At 54.1% G+C, this 15,302-nt stretch overlaps 6 protein-coding genes across 6 annotated transcripts; 3 read left to right on the top strand and 3 right to left on the bottom strand.

The window, feature by feature from the left end:
- Positions 1-811: 811 nt before the first annotated feature.
- On the top strand, positions 812-2,050 carry IUM83_13156 (syntaxin-like protein; the record flags this gene model as incomplete). The annotated part of the gene is made up of 4 exons (XM_067937815.1): positions 812-889; positions 958-1,072; positions 1,180-1,798; positions 1,891-2,050. The coding sequence occupies 4 exons, from the start codon at positions 812-814 to the stop codon at positions 2,048-2,050; spliced, it is 972 nt and encodes a 323-aa protein (XP_067786897.1).
- A 76-nt stretch (positions 2,051-2,126) lies between these two features.
- Positions 2,127-2,390, bottom strand: IUM83_13155 (Hypoxia induced protein, domain; the record flags this gene model as incomplete). Its single annotated transcript, XM_067937814.1, has 1 exon — positions 2,127-2,390. One exon carries the CDS (start codon positions 2,388-2,390, stop codon positions 2,127-2,129), a length of 264 nt encoding a protein of 87 aa, XP_067786980.1.
- Positions 2,391-2,730: 340 nt separating this feature from the next.
- Positions 2,731-3,363, top strand: IUM83_13154 (ATP synthase subunit d; the record flags this gene model as incomplete). The annotated part of the gene is made up of 2 exons (XM_067937813.1): positions 2,731-3,087; positions 3,169-3,363. 2 exons carry the CDS (start codon positions 2,731-2,733, stop codon positions 3,361-3,363), a joined length of 552 nt encoding a protein of 183 aa, XP_067786979.1.
- Positions 3,364-3,740: 377 nt separating this feature from the next.
- Positions 3,741-4,004, bottom strand: IUM83_13153 (Thiosulfate sulfurtransferase/rhodanese domain-containing protein 2; the record flags this gene model as incomplete). Its single annotated transcript, XM_067937812.1, has 1 exon — positions 3,741-4,004. The coding sequence occupies one exon, from the start codon at positions 4,002-4,004 to the stop codon at positions 3,741-3,743; it is 264 nt and encodes an 87-aa protein (XP_067786984.1).
- A 591-nt stretch (positions 4,005-4,595) lies between these two features.
- Positions 4,596-5,976, bottom strand: IUM83_13152 (Thiosulfate sulfurtransferase/rhodanese domain-containing protein 2; the record flags this gene model as incomplete). Its single annotated transcript, XM_067937811.1, has 4 exons — positions 4,596-4,706; positions 4,775-4,958; positions 5,416-5,474; positions 5,557-5,976. The coding sequence occupies 4 exons, from the start codon at positions 5,974-5,976 to the stop codon at positions 4,596-4,598; spliced, it is 774 nt and encodes a 257-aa protein (XP_067786983.1).
- A 2,907-nt stretch (positions 5,977-8,883) lies between these two features.
- Positions 8,884-10,232, top strand: IUM83_13151 (ribosomal-ubiquitin protein RPL40; the record flags this gene model as incomplete). Its single annotated transcript, XM_067937810.1, has 5 exons — positions 8,884-8,943; positions 9,196-9,391; positions 9,486-9,678; positions 9,984-10,123; positions 10,210-10,232. 5 exons carry the CDS (start codon positions 8,884-8,886, stop codon positions 10,230-10,232), a joined length of 612 nt encoding a protein of 203 aa, XP_067786982.1.
- Between the last annotated feature and the right edge of the window lie 5,070 nt (positions 10,233-15,302).

Here is a 15,302-nt window from a genome sequence, read left to right as displayed (position 1 = left end):
GCTTCCGTTGTAGATCCTTCACGACGATTACATTCTACCACCGCTAGGTGGCCATTCTTCGCAGCGTCATTCATTGCTGCCGAAGTGCAGTCGTTTTCGTCGGCATGCAGCCACATTACTTCTTCAAATGATCATGGGTCGCAGCCTCATTCATAGCTCTCTTCGTAACACTCTCGTAGCGACCCAGAAAAATCAACTCTCCACGGCGCCTGGTGGTCCTGGCGTTTTACTGCCATCCATTTCAAGAGGTAGAGATGACCCTCTCGCGTGGCCGATCAAATTGCCTCCTTTCAGTTCGGTGCAGATCGACGAAGAGCATAATCGAGACCTCGCACCGAAGTACCTTGACCACATGCGGCGTTGAAAGTTTTCTGCCTTGGAAAGTCGTCGATGAATTCGTCGATAAGGAGTTCAAGGTGCGGCATGGATTCGTTACTGGAGAATCACTCCCGAGACACAAGTCGAACCGCAGTGCGCCCTCCATTGCTTTGATCTGCTCCTTTGAGGAAAAATGAGTTAGTAGGAATCATCCTAACTTACCCATCTTATCTTTTTTATGTGGGCGAATCAATCAATCAAGTTCATGAAAACCCGAAAAAATGTGTTTGTGCTGTGGTTAACTCGTAAAAAAATATACCCGTTCCACAATTCTGAACAGAAGTAACACGGAGTGGTCCACCCCCAAGTTACTCCGAGCAACGCAGCTGTGGACCACACCGTGTTACTTAACCCGTCCTCTGAAGTAACTGGATGCAGTTGTAGCATTAGTCAGCACTCCTCGCCGAGAAGAAGGAGGAGCCAGGCCGCAGCCATGGCGGCGAACCGCACGGCCGACTTCGCGCAGCTCTGCCAGCACTTCGCGGCCTCCAAGGGCAGCGCCGCCCCGCAGGTACGTTTCCCGCCCCAGCAGCCGCCCAAACGCGCCCTCTCCGACCCCTGCAACGTCGTCTACTGCAGAAACCTGCGCCCGCGCACTCGCCGCTCCACGAGAACGCGCAGTTCAACGCGGCGGCCTCCGACATCTCCAAGGAAGTGTATCAGGCCTCCAGGCGGCTGCAGCAACTCACGCAGCGTACGGCCACGCAGCTGCTGCTGCTGCTGCAACTTTACGAGAAGGAGATAGAGAGAGAGAGAAGAGAGCTAACTAACTCTACTGGTGCTTACTGTGATGCGGGGCAGTGGTGCGGCAGAACAACATGTTCAACGACCCGACGGAGGCCATCAACGAGCTGGCGGCGCTGGTGAAGAAAGACATCACGGACATCAACATGCAGCTGGACAACCTGCAGGAGTACATCAACAGCAAGCGGCAGTCGGCGCCCTCGCGGCAGGCGGCCAGGCACTCGGACGCCATCGTGTCGCTCATGAAGTCCAACCTCATGGCCACGACCCGCGGCTTCAAGGACATCCTGGAGGTGCGGCAGGAGAACATGAAGCTGCAGCAGAGCAGGCGTGCCAGGTACGGCAAGACGGCGTCCAGCGCGCTGGGCAAGCCGCTGGCCTTCAAGGCGCCGCAGCCGCCGCGCAGCAACAACAGTCACACCGGTAGTCTGCAGGAGGTGAACCTGTCCAGCACGCTGCCGCGGCCAGGAGTTGGCAGCGCCAGCGACTCGCCCAGCGAGGAGATCCAGCCCCTGATCACCACCATGACGCAGGAGCAAATCGTGGCGGAGCAGCAGAACTACACCGAGTCGAGGGCCGAGGCCGTGTCCCAGATCGAGAGCCACATCGTGGACATCGGCCAGCTCTTCGGGCGACTGTCCACGCTCATCCACGAGCAGGGAGACCTCGTGCGAAGGTGCGTGTGGGCTGTAGTTGCTGCTGTAATTGTCCTGGTTGCAGTGCTGACGTCTTTGTGTGCTGGTTGTTTTGCTGTTGCTGCTGCTGCAGAATCGATGACAACGTGGAGGACTCGCTGGTGAACGTGAGCAGCGGCGAGCAGGAGCTGCTCAAGTACTTCTCCAGCCTGTCGAACAATAGACTGCTGGCGCTCAAGGTGTCCGCTATCTTATTGGTCTTCCTCATCTTCTTCATGTTCTTCTTAGCTTAACATCAAATAAACCGCCAGTGACCGCTTAGAGCCTCCGTTATACCCGCGCAGCTCCTTTTCCTCTTCCGCCGGCCCCTCAGTGCTGGCTCTTGTGCTCGTCCTCGTCCGGCTTGATGGCGATGAAGCCGCCGAGCGCCATCGCCACGACGGTGGCGCCCTGGGCCGCCACGCGCAGGCGCATGAACTTCTGCTGCGTGGCGGCGTCGGCGGCGCGGCGGAACGAGGCCAGGCCGCCCACCAGCACGGCGGCCGTGGCCAGGCAGCCCAGCGGCACCAGCGGCTCCTCCTGGCAGCGGCGCTTCATCTTCTGCCAGCCGGTCTCCATCGGGAACGCGTTCATCTTGCGCAATCTCTTCGTCTACAGCAGCGCCGAGCGACTTGGTGTGTGCGGCCAGCACCTCATGTATTATACAGGCCTATGTGACGAGCACGATTCACATTTGAATCGCGGCGCGAATCCGAGCCGAATTGCAACCTATCAATCATCACCACCGGACGATTCGAGTATCCATTTTCAGCAGGTTTTCTTCAACAGACTTTTGTGTGATTGTTAAGAACCGGATGGTGTGGGTATGTGGGGGTATTTGTTTTCGGCAGTAGCTCGCTCTCCGCCCCTGAATTTCGACCGAGGGGGCTAAAGGCCGCTGTACATTAGCCAAGTGACCTTCGCCGCCGCTAAGATGCTCCAGCTCCGCAAGCAAGTTGTGCGCCGCGTGCTGCAGACGCGCTCCATCGAGTGGGCCGCCATCTCGCAGAAGCTGACGGACCCGCGCGCGCGCGCCGCGCTGGACTCGCTGCGCGACGTGCACGGCCAGATCGCGGCGGAGGCGCGCGCCTACGTCAAGGAGCCCGAGGCCATCGACTTCGACTACTACCGCTCGGTGATCAAGAACAAGGAGCTGGTGGACGCCATGGAGGCCAACTACAAGAGCATCTCCTTCCCCACCATCTCCCCCGAGGAGCTGGACGCCGCCGCCAAGTCGGCCGACCTGCCCGAGGAGCTGCGTCTGAACGAGCAGGAGACCGTCGACAAGCTGGTTGGGACCCATGAGATATTATAATTGTTATTATACTGTTATTGCAGGGTGCTGACGGTGGTGAACGTATTGTGATTGCAGTTCGTCCAGCTGAACGAGAAGGTGGCGGACTCGAAGGCCCGCATCGAGGAGCTCAAGGAGCTCATCGGCCTGATGGAGGAGACCCGCACGACGCTGGCCACCACCATGGACGAGGTCACGGCCATGTACCCGGAGGTGGAGGAGGAGATCGACGACGAGATCGCCAACCTCGAGTGGGAGAAGGACACGCAGTAAGCGGGTCGCACGATCAAAATCTCGCGCCCAAAGACGCAGGAGAGCTCGGTCCACGTACCGAACTGCAATACGCAGCCAGCCGCAGTAGTTGGCGCTATTGCGACCCTCGAGAGCGAGTGACTGGTGTTTGGTGTGAACAGAGACGCCTGTGCCTTGGACTCTTTAAAATGCCAACTCTTCTCAACACGGAAATTGAAGTGGGTTTGTATCTGTCTCGGCTCGACTTGATTGTGTGTGCCTGCATTGCAGCCTTGGTCAAACAAGGCGAAGACACAGGTGCATTGTCAACGCCGCGCTATTGCACGTGCATCCATCCATCCTTACAGGCCCAACTTTAGTGTGTATTTGGGCCGATGAGGTCGGCAGTATGCTACTATTTACTCGCGCATGCGGTAGGCCTCGGGCACGCGGAAGAGCTCCTTGGGGTTCTTGGCCACCTCGGCGTCCACGCAGGCGTTGTAGGCCAGCAGCGCGTCCTTGCACGTGTCCAGCGCGACGTTGCCCACCTCGGTGTCGGGCTGGCCCGCGGGCTGCTTGCCGTGCTCGTAGAAGCACGCGAAGAACTTGGTCGCCACCTGCTCGCAGGGCTTGGGCACGCGCGGGAAGTGCGGGCTCACGCGCAGTTCACTCGAGTCCGCCATACCTTTAGTCGTCTACAGGTCGAGGGGTGTCCGCTACTGGCGCACTAAACAGGCCCGTTTGTGCGGTGGAGATCGATTGACTTGTGAATCGTACCGGTAATCGGCCTAGAAACGCGGGTATACAAAGTGCAAGTGCCGGGTTTTTGAGGCCCAAAGTGTCTTTGTTTGTTTGTCCAAGGTTAGCGGCGCAAGTACACGCGGGCCTCGTACTCTATCTAACGTTGCGGCGCTTGCTGGTGCGTTCGAGGTCTAAAAGTTATCTTCTCTCTCTTCTCGTGACAGCCAGCCAGTCCCCCACTCCCCGTCCATTGCTCTCCTGCTCTGTTTTCGGCCGATCGCTTGTGTCCATTGTAGTCGTCCACCCGATCGGCCTGTTATCTAGTTGCACGCAAGCACAGACGATATTAACTGCTCAGTCGTCAGCTCGGCGGCAGAAACTCCAGGAGGACAAGCAGTGAAGTCTTGACACGCCACGCAACTTTCTCTCTCCAGTATTTTTCTCCCTGGCGCCAATGGCCACCAATACAAAAAAATAACTTTCGACGCGTCACGTGGCGCGCCAATTCTCCATCGAAAATCAACGCGCAGCTCTTACGTTCCGTCGTCGTCTTCGCCGTCGAAGAACAGGAACTCGGACGATGTGTTGAACGCGACGCCCGAGTCCAGGAACGTCGCGAGCGCGGCGCCCAGCGGCCGACCAACCTGTGCACCCAACCAGCCACGAATTAGCCCTGCATTTTTGACGGAATCCCCATTGGGAGGCCACGTACGGCGCTGCCGAAGCGGCTCTTGCTGGTCTGCACCATCTTCTCGATGGCGGCCGAGTTGCGCTTGCCCGCGGACGAGCGCGCCATTGCCCTGGCAACTGCGCGCGTCATCTTGAGCCGCTGCCCGATGCGGTAGTACGTCATGGCGGCCTGCCTCTCTTGTTGCCTCCGACTGTAGCTGCTGCGGCTGCGGTGGTTAGCGTGATGGAGACACCAACGAATTGGTGGCCGCATGTTTGCACCGCACGTCATGTACCACTTAAATGGTACATTTTGAGCCATAACTGGTGTGGACTACGTACTGAAGCTATATCTCGGCTAAGTACGATCATGTTTAAGTCACGACGAAATCGAGGTCGTGACGACGTGGAAAATGGCTTCGTTATTGACATCGGATGCCTTAGGTTTAGTTGGGTGGTGCGTGCTTGCACGCTGTATGGTCTCCGTTGCTGAGCGTCTTGATGTGTGTGTCTCCCAGCGTAGTGGACGTATAAATATTGGACTCGATTTGGGCGAGTGGAGAGCTTCCCGCATCGACGAGCGACGGTGCTGTGACTTTTCACGGTTTATTTGTTGGCGATGCATGGGCTGCGGGCACGAACCACCCCCAGACGGGATCGTTGCAAGGCTCTCCAGGTGGACACTCGCCTTCGTGCAAACAGGACCAGACCTGCTCCACGCCATGCTCTTGAAGCTGCAGTTCCTGAAGCGAAATTCAAGCACAAAGGTCTCAATTAGCATTGCACACTTGCTGTCCGTAAGTCGCAGTTCAAGTCCTGACGCACCTCGTGGAAGGCCTTGTCGAAGACGGAGCTGGCACGGGAACGGAGTCCGCCCGAGCTTGCGAGCGACGATGCCGTGCTGGCAGAGCTATCGGCGGCGCTGTCTCGCCGGTCATTCTTGGCTGTATCAATGTTCAGCAATCCAAGGTGCAGTGCCGTCACGGACCGTGCTATCTCCTCTGGCGTTGCTCGAGCAGCGTTGTCCTGGTGGTGGTCGGTGTTCTCATCATTCTCTTCGGCATTCTCTTCTTCGTCGCTGTCCTCGCCATACTCATAGTACTTGGCCACCGAGTAGCTGGTGAGCCCCACGACGACGCCCGCCGCGATGGCTGGGTTCTCGCGCAGCCACCGCACGCCGTCGAGCACCTCAGCTGGCGTTGGCAGGTATGATGGCGCCCCTATTTTTGTGAGGAGCTTCTCCATCTCAGACTCGAATGTGCTTGGCCTCGCCTGCGCTCCTCCTGCCTCGGAGCCGTTGAATTCAGTTGTGTCTTGGTGAAGTCGTTGGGGCGGGCGCCCAGATGGCGCGGCGGCACGCCGAGGTGCGCTGTTGACGCGCCGTCCTCGTGATGCAATTCGGTGCAAGGATGAATAGTAACGGCAACTGTCCCGGCGATCCGAGTGCTGCTTCGACTGTTTCGAGGCATTTTTTCGGCTAAAACGATCGCTGAGTATAATAGCAGCGTTGAACTCTCTATCTACAGCAGGCAGCCACGCTGCATCGCAACAAGGCACCAGTCTCCTAATGCTCTTAGTACTACCAACTGCAACAGCAACCAGCGGGCGAGAAGCCTGCTGCTTTGAACCCTGGGACCCGTCAAGACCGGCGTTCTCGTTGAAGTGGCTTGTCAAGTCCGTCGCGTGCTTTTGTGCTTGAAGCAACGACGACTCCATGCAGACATCGTCCTGTTTGCAGGTCGCCGCCCGCCCTCACGCGAGCGAGGAATTCCTCGCGATGCACCCTGAGGGTGCCACCCTCTGCAAGCCTGTCCCAGTCGATCGCCCAGCGTCGAGTCCGCCATGGCATGGCACGCGGCGCATCCTCGGTCTTCCGCGCAATGGTCCAACTCGAACCGTGACAAGCGGGCATCAGCGCGCCCCGCGATCCGATGATCATGAAAAGTGCAACTTGCCGACTACCCATGTTGAAGCTGTCCGCCAATCACGGGGCCCGACGCCGCCTCGCCCTCGTTGTCTGACTCCAGAGCGCTTCAACTTCGCCCTGCGCCTCAGAGTCCGCCGTGCAGCTCAGAACACACACTAGTCGCTTGCAGGATGGGCATCATCTTCAGATGCCCGACTGTTCTCGGCGTTCGAGCTCATCTCGTTGTGCTTTGTTCGACTGGCGAGGTCCCATCGTCGGAACCGCTCGCCTTTGTTATCGCTCGTCTCTGCTATCCAGGGCCAAGTTTCGGCTGAAAACGTGGTGCTGCAATGCACGACGCGACCCTCATGGAGTTTTCTGCGCACGACTGAGCATGGAGCGACGGATCCTTTTGCTAACGACAGGTTGTGCGTTGCTGTTGCCCAGGGCGCTGGTTCGAAGCAGAAGCTAGAATTGTTGACGGTTTACTAGATTCAAGCCCCACAAGATAAAAGCAATTTCGATGAGTCACGAATGCAGCTCGGTTTTCTTCACTTCAACACATGCTCTGAGAGCAAAATCACTTGTGCTGACCCGCCATTATTTTTTCACTAACATTTTATGATGCACGGCGTTCCATCGCAAACACCATTTTGTCATGGGTCATTGACCTCGGCCGCCTGTGGAGGGCTTGGGTGATGACGCAGATGTCGTTAACCTGCGAGATGCCGGTAAAAGGCCAAGTTTGATGAGTCATCTCAGAGGAGTTGCTCGTGGTCAGTTAAAGGCCTTCGAGAACCGAGCAGTGTACGAAGACAAAACGAAGCAGAAGAATCTTCGATCGTCCAGAGCTCTGGCTAAGGTTGGAGAGGACAAGGGACAAAGCATCATCGAGGAAGTACCTCTTCGAACCAGCAACTGACAGAAGAAAATGTGGCAAAGGACAGCAATGCTTGATCCAACTGCATTCGTGCTATCTCTAGGCTCCGGCAACGATCGAGTTTGGAAAAATCGGTCGTGTCGCTATCACTGGCTTCGGCTTTTATTTTTCTGGAGACATGCTTATATTTTTTGGCGCGGAGACGCTAGGAAACTTGTCGAATTTTCGATAGACGACGTTGTACGTGATGGACGTACAGGATACGTGTTAATCCCAACAGAATCGCAGATATCAGTGACTTCTTCTACGTTTGCTGTGGCGCTGGTCCACACCAGCAAATGGGTTCTCACGTGGATCCATCTCTCGTACGGCGCATCTTCACTTTTGTTCGTGTGGAAGACTCGCTCAAGAAAACCACCGAGCTGAAGTACCTTACCTGCAAGACCTGAGCGCCATTTTGAGCGAGGTTGAAGACACAAACCAGCATATCGTCTTTCTCGACGGGGTCGCGGACGGTCAAAGTGCTATTTTGCAGGCGGAAGTGCTCGCCACGTTGGTTTGGCCTAGCAATGGCTTCAGCCAGCCGCTCGTGGGTAACACAGATAGACTTTTCGAGTCAAGGACTTTACATTGACCTTCCAGTCAGAATAGTTTATCCTCGCCATCGTACAAAGTGATCCCGCCCTTGCGAATCCGGGCAAAGAAATACATATCCAGCATCCAGCCAGCCAGCTCAGCACCTTTTAGAACGCCCTCGACTAGTGACGGGCCACAAAGCACACTAAATTACGGTCAAGGAGGCTACAACGCCGTCTACTTCGACAAGGAGCAAGTGCTTGTCCGCTTCGTCCAAGTGGCAACGGCACAGAGTCACATGTTCGATATCGTGTGCTTCAGTACGAAAACTTTCGGGTGGGATGAAGGTTGATAGAGTGAGGCGTGTTGGAGTCGAGCACTGGGACGAATTTGACTGGTAAATAGCCAGCGTCTGCATGTCGCGATAAGCCCGGATACCAATCCGATTCGCGTTTGTGCCCGAAAAACTGTCGGTATGACTTAAATTGCTCTCAATAACAGCTTGGGAAACGCCACTATCCAATTGTTAGCTTGTGTACTTAGGTGTTTGGTTGACCTGCTGACGCCTATGCGGTCCATAGTTGTCCTTCTTCGCAGCGTCCACTTCAACGTGTCCACTTCAAGCGCGTTTTGCAACCTTAACACGTTAACCTAACAACTTCGCTACCCCTACCCTCTTCGGACCGGTCCGCCGAACCGCGGACCGTCCGTGGCCTCGCTGCGTTTTTTCCTCGCCTTTGAGTGGCCGATAGTGCAGGTGGCGCGTGACTTGGAGTTTGTATAGCCGCACTTGGTTGGTCCGAAACCTCTGCGCCCGCCGTCAGTGGGCATTCATTTTGCGAGAGGAAAGGTGCGTTGGGCCCTGCAGCTGCATGTCGCCGCGCGCGTCCGCCGCCTGCGCTCTCTCTCCGCCGGCCCGCTGGCGTCTGCGCTTTGCGTTTATGGCGTCGGCGCGCGCCAACTCGCGCTACAGGCGGAGAAATAGCGCTGGAAGGAGATGACAGGCTTTTAGCAGCGCGGTTTTAGCGGCGCGGCGACGGATTACGCGACGAATTAGCGCACAGGTCACGGAAAAGCTGACCGCGGTGTCTACTTCTTGCAGGGAATCATGCAGATCTTTGTGAAGACCCTGACGGGCAAGACCATCACGCTGGACGTGGAGCCGTCCGACAGCATTGACAATGTCAAGCAGAAAATCCAGGACAAGGAGGGCATCCCGCCTGACCAGCAGCGCCTGATCTTCGCCGGCAAGCAGCTCGAGGACGGCCGCACGCTCTCGGACTACAACATCCAGAAGGGTGCGTGCAAAAAGCCGCAGTTTTGAGCTCGCTACGGTCCGTTTTGTGTATTTCTTTGGCTAATTCTTACCTTTTCCACGCTAATTCGCTGCAGAGTCCACGCTCCACCTGGTGCTGCGCCTGCGTGGTGGCGCCATCGAGCCCACGCTCGCCGCCCTGGCCAAGAAGACGAACTGCGAGAAGCAGATCTGCCGCATCTGCTACGCGCGTCTGCCGCCCCGTGCCACCAACTGCCGCAAGAAGAAATGCGGCCACAGCAACCAGCTGCGCATCAAGAAGAAGCTCAAGTAAGCGCTCGAGTCCTCCTCCTCTGCAGGCAGACCTGGTGTGGCGTGGCTCCTCCGTTTTTCCTCCTCGCGGACGGGAAGTGGAACCCACTTCACAAGGAGCGCACGACGCGGTTGCGGCGTCGGTGGTTCGTCGGTTGAGCTGCTGGCCGAGACGAGTCTGGCTCGCTGCGCTCTTGGCGCGGTGACGGACGCGTTGCGGACGTGCAGCTGAGGAATCAATACACACAACTGTCGTTGCGTTCGGCCCCTCTCCAAATTGTGCAGTTGTGTTTTCGTGATATTCGGTGGGTTGAGTGAGGCAGTGGAGTGGAGAGAGAAGGAGAGGATGTCTGCAAAGAGTATTTTAATACAGGCAGCAGCGATGTCGCGGAATGCTTGACGAAGTTTGAAGCGGCCTTCTTGCGGAAGCTGGAGCGAGCATGTCGTAGTGCTAGTGCTTTCCGTGCGTTGAAGATTAACGCGATTGCTCTTGTGGGGTGGGTGTGCGGATAACCCGGAGCTAACAGTATCAACGCCTCGTTACTGTAGATGCCACTTCCGGCTACCGGTGAACGAGCTCGGACAGGTCCAGCGATTGCACCTGCAGCACTGTTAGGTGCGCACAATATTTTATTATCACCCGCACGAAAAAAAAAAGGAAAATGAACTAATAACTAGCACAGTTAGAACTGTGCTCCTACCACTAAACCGTTCATCTCCTACCTTGGTTTCTGCCGCTTACGGCTAAAGAAGTGAACTTTTTGATGAGGCCCAAGAACCGGAGCATAAGAAAGCTTGGTGTCGAACCGTCCCGCGGGGTTATCCAAGATTCTTTGACTGCGGGGTTCTCCTAGTTGAACTCCTTTCACGTACTTCCACTTCGCGAACAAAGGATCATCAAGAAGTGTATCCCCCACATCTTCAAGCGCCAGCACGTGAAAGAGCTCATACGGGGATTTTTTTTGCTCCAGATAATAGCCCGGCATCCGCTTCGTTTGAATGGCAAAGGCGGTGTTTTCCATGCTGGGATACTTCTTTGCCAGTTGGAAGATTTTGTTCAGATCTCTGTGAAACGCTTCTCGAATGTCGTGAATAGCGAAGGTACCTTGCCGGGGTTAGCCTCGGCGAAGATGTTGATGTACGAAACACATGTGCTGACGAGAGGACCATCGGAGAAATGTGGTAGGTAAAAGTTGGAATCCAGCTTGAACACGCAGTCGACAGATTGCTCCTCCCTCCACCACATTTTCAGCTACGCAAACTCCAATTTTGTCTCGATGCCCCGCGTGCTAGCTTCCGTTTTTGCTGCAACAATACTCGCCGCCAGAGCGGCATCGCCCAATTTACGCGTCAATATCTCGACCATTATCGTGTCCACGTCGAGTTTGCTGTCGAAAGCCTTGATGTACCTTGCCCACGTGTTGAACAGGGGGCGTGCCAACAGCGTTTGGTGAGTCCCATCGCTACAACCACCTCTTCTGGTGTTCTGCGGGTTTTCAGCCAGGTCTGAAACATTTCAGCCTCCACCTTGGAGGTGACGCCTTTCGTTTCTTACGCAAGTTCTGCATTTTCGATCATTCTGAATAGGTAGTTGCCGAAGGATTTCCCCAGTAGCGGGGCTAGTGATGACGAGTGTCCAGGGTTCATCTCGTCGAAATCCGCTACTTATTTGGCCCACAGAATGAACTCGGGTGCTGCGACTTGTCGACAATTAACGTTAGTCTTCGTATCTTGTCAAGTTGCATCAGATGAAACACGTCGTCAGGGCCTACTCCAGTGTTCAGCCAGTGTTGCATTTGCTCTTCCTGTATCTTCAGAGCGAGATCCTTTGTATTCGGGTTCTCCTTGGCTCTTACAATTAACTTGTAGAACGCAGTGTCGCTGTACTGAGCAGTCAAGGTCGAGATCGTACTCGTATTCAAGCCATTTCTTGAAGGGGGGGGTTATAAGACAACGAGTCTCTAGCCGTAGTAAGAGAATGGAAATTCCCCCTCTCTCCTCGCCGTTGACATCGTTGACACCACTGAAGGCCTTAAGAATCTTGCAACAACGGTACCAGTTTGGTCGCCACCTGCTGTGTGCAAGCCAGGATTGCTGCCGCAGACGAAGAGAAAACTGTGACGACTGGGTTCACGCAAATAAGGCTTGCTCAGGACCAGCAAGTCGGCAGACGATTCCATTGCAGCGCCAAATCCAACGTCGAGAAGACCACGGCACACGGGCGGCACGGCGGGGAAGGGTTTCTGGCAAGGTGGATGACGTGGGGAATTAGATTGGCTGTCCGCATCAACAAGCTGAGCGAGAACGACCCATACAGTGTTGACAAAGAAATATGGAGATGGTGAATTGGCGAAAATGCTAGTGAAGGCAAAGAATCAGCATGTCCTGGAGAAGCCTGCTACAAACTTGGAGACTGCACTATTTTACAAGTGGATCTATGAGAATAAGACTATGAGAGGTGATAGTCATGTTGAAACTCTCGAGACAGGGCCCCTTGGATCCAAACTATGCGATCGCACACGCGTTGTTACACTTTAAAAAGTGCAACGTGCCAAGTATTCGAAGTACATAGCCAAAATGGAGTGGTGCGCGGGACATCATCGCTTGAACATTCATCAAGCCCACGGAAATCGTGGTAGGCGAACAGCAATCGCATGCGAAGCTGTGGCAGAGATAATAGCAATAGCGTTGTGGCTTTGATAATAGTGAATGATACGGTCCGGAGAAGTTTTGGGATAGACATCAAAACGAGCCGTTAACTTCTTTTACTATGTAGTACGATCAAGGAGCCAGAATGCGCAAGTTTCAGTTACTCGAGGTGCTCGGAGACGTGCTTGAGCCGCAGTTCCTTGTGTGTTACACGCTGTTCAGACTTTAAGATTTAACAATTTGCAGTTTGCCGATGAGCTGCTCGAGAGATACGCAAAGAAGCTCAAGGCGTTGTCAGACACTACCTCGTAAAGACAAAATCAAGTCTTGAACGGCGTTGAGATAGAATTGAAATGTCGATAGTCAACCGCATTCTAGTTCTGCTTGCTCTCACATTTCCAGGCCATTCTAATTCATTTTCTGTATGTGTTTCCGCGTGCCACCGCCTTGACTGACCTTGCGGTGATTCGCCTATTATCCCACCGGGCCGCGGAATAAATCTCAAATTCGGCGGTGATGGCGAATCTAACCCATCTTGTGTTGTGGATATTATCCATATCCACAACACAAGATGGGTTTGGTTCGCCATCGCCGCCATATTATGGTGTATGCCGTGGCTTGATTGATTGGTGTCGACCCTGATTGCGAGTTGCGTTGGGTTGTAAGGCCCATGAGGTTCTCCTCGATCGCTTTGCAGGCTATGTGTCGTATACTATCTGTGTCGTTCTAAGTATACTAGTACTACTATTACACCTAATAGAGACTTTGTGCCACTGTCATTTTAAAGTGAGAAAGCACAGTGGCAGCGAAAGCGCAATTTCGAAACCTCCTTGTAGTGATTTGAAAGCCGGCCACAACTAATGTAGGCGGTAATTTTAGTTCAGAGCAAACCAATTCTTCGCACGTTTCATGATCGTGATGTGGCCAAAGTATTGGCCATCTACTGTACGGCTGTTCGACTGAAGCCCACGGCCACCCACGGTCTGTCTCGAGTCGGCGCGGCCGGGTACGGCCAACCCGATTTTCACCGTTTGCGATCACCACATTGTGATGGGACACTCGATGTCAAAGGGGTGGCCTATGAACTGGGGAGAGCAAACGGAACAATAATACTGCTGCAATGTCGCCCAAGACTTGGTTTTGTCTTTAGGTAGTTCCTGGCAGCGCTTTTAACTTCTCGGCATACCTCTGAAGCAGCTCATCGGCGAATCGCAAATAACCAAACCGGCTTTTAAGAACTACCAGAGGTTCCTTTTCAGCTACCCATTTGTTGACCAGAGCGCTCTCCAAGTTTATCGCTAGTTTTTCTGTCTTGGGCTCCTTCTTCGCTGCATGAAATATCTCCAGAAGTTTGATGTCGTTGTAGTTAGCCCGTAGTCCGTCGATCATCGTCGTTTTGCCTCTGGATACCGACGGTTATAGTCGTTCAGATACCTGGCCCATGTTTTGAAGTTCGGAGAGGCAAGAGTCTTTTCGTTAGCCCTTCCGAAGCCCAGAATTCGGAACATATCCTGGGGAAGATCTTTCTTGTCTAGCCAGTACTTGGACTGCTCCCTCTCCAGCAGTGTGGTGATACTCGGATTGTTCTTCGCTGTCTCGATCATCCCTTCGATGTTATTGTAATGAATACGGATTGGCGTGAACCAAGATTCTTGGTGCTTCGGATTTTTCTTTTTGAAGTCATTCGCGTACTTGATCCATTTCGTGAACAAAGGTCACTGAATAGGCCGTCTCCCACATTATCAAGATCTAGCCATGTAAAGACCTTTCGCGGGGTTTGATTGTTATCCTCGATCTTTTTGGTCTGGATTTTAGTCGCAGCGTTTTCCATGCTGGGGAACTTCATAGCTGCTAGAAGGATTGATTAAACAGTCTGTTTGTAAATCGAGTCTCCAATTTTGTCAACACCGCATTTGCCTTTGCAGGATTCCCCTTGAGGACGACATTCATGTACGAGACCCACGTGTTGAGGAGTTTGATTACCGGTGAAGTCACCTATAAGATCGAGACGTAGCAAGTATCGTACGTCGTCGACAGATTTCCCACTCCTGAACCACATCTCGCGCTGGGCAGACTCCAATTTTGTGGCAATACTTCGCGTTGCACCTTTCGACACTCCCGCTCCGAGTATCCTCGCCACCTTCTCGTCGCCGAATTTTCGCGTTAGCGTCTCGATCACTGTCGACTTCTTTTGAGGATACTTTGTGCTGTAGGCATTCGTATACTTAAGCCAACTACTGAAGAGCGGACGTTCCAAAAGAGAGTTCTCTGACATGCCGAGTCCGAGTTTTTCCAGAGCTTCATCCGGAGATTTTCGACTGTCGAGCCAGACTTTGGCCAGTTGATTTTGGAGTTTGGTGGCGATACTTTTGGTCCCCTCCACGCTCATCGCCGTCTCAGCCGTTCGAATAGAGTGACATCATTGTAGCTCTTCAAGAGCGCCGGGACCATCGACGCCGGCTTTTCGGGATACTTCGCGTTGAAATCGTCCTCATACTTAGCCCAAGCGGAGAACTCCGGGTTGCTGAGAATATCCTTCTTCACTTTGTCCAACTCCATAAAATGAAAAACATCGTCAGGGTCTTTTGCAACGGACATCAAGTGCTTCATTTGCTCGCTTTGTAATTTCGTTGCAAGCTCCTTCTTTCTTGAGATCTTCGTCGCTTCTTCAATCATTTTGTACAGCGTAGCGTCGCCATAGTAAGCAGTCAGTCTCGAGATCGCGGACGTTTCCTTTGCAGGGTTCTTGGCACTCAAGTCGTCGACGTACTTGAGCCACTGAGTGAAATCGTCATAGCAGAGCTGCCAGTTTCAATTGAGAGTGTGCGAATGAGGCTTGGTAGTCGTTGGAAGGAAATCCGAAAGTGAGCTCGATTTAGGTTAGTGTGTTTGCCAGCTAGCAGTCCCTACTGTATGCAATGTTCCCTAGTAGGTGAGGCTTGTAGATGTGGTCCAAACGATCTCGGCTGCGGTCCAAACGAAGTTGCCAGTCG

This window comes from Phytophthora cinnamomi (assembly GCF_018691715.1).
Source record: "Phytophthora cinnamomi strain GKB4 chromosome Unknown Contig63, whole genome shotgun sequence".
NCBI classification, from domain to species: domain Eukaryota; phylum Oomycota; class Peronosporomycetes; order Peronosporales; family Peronosporaceae; genus Phytophthora; species Phytophthora cinnamomi.
The sequence above is the reverse complement of the archived record's forward strand: the minus strand, read 5'-3'. Positions and strand labels throughout refer to the sequence as shown.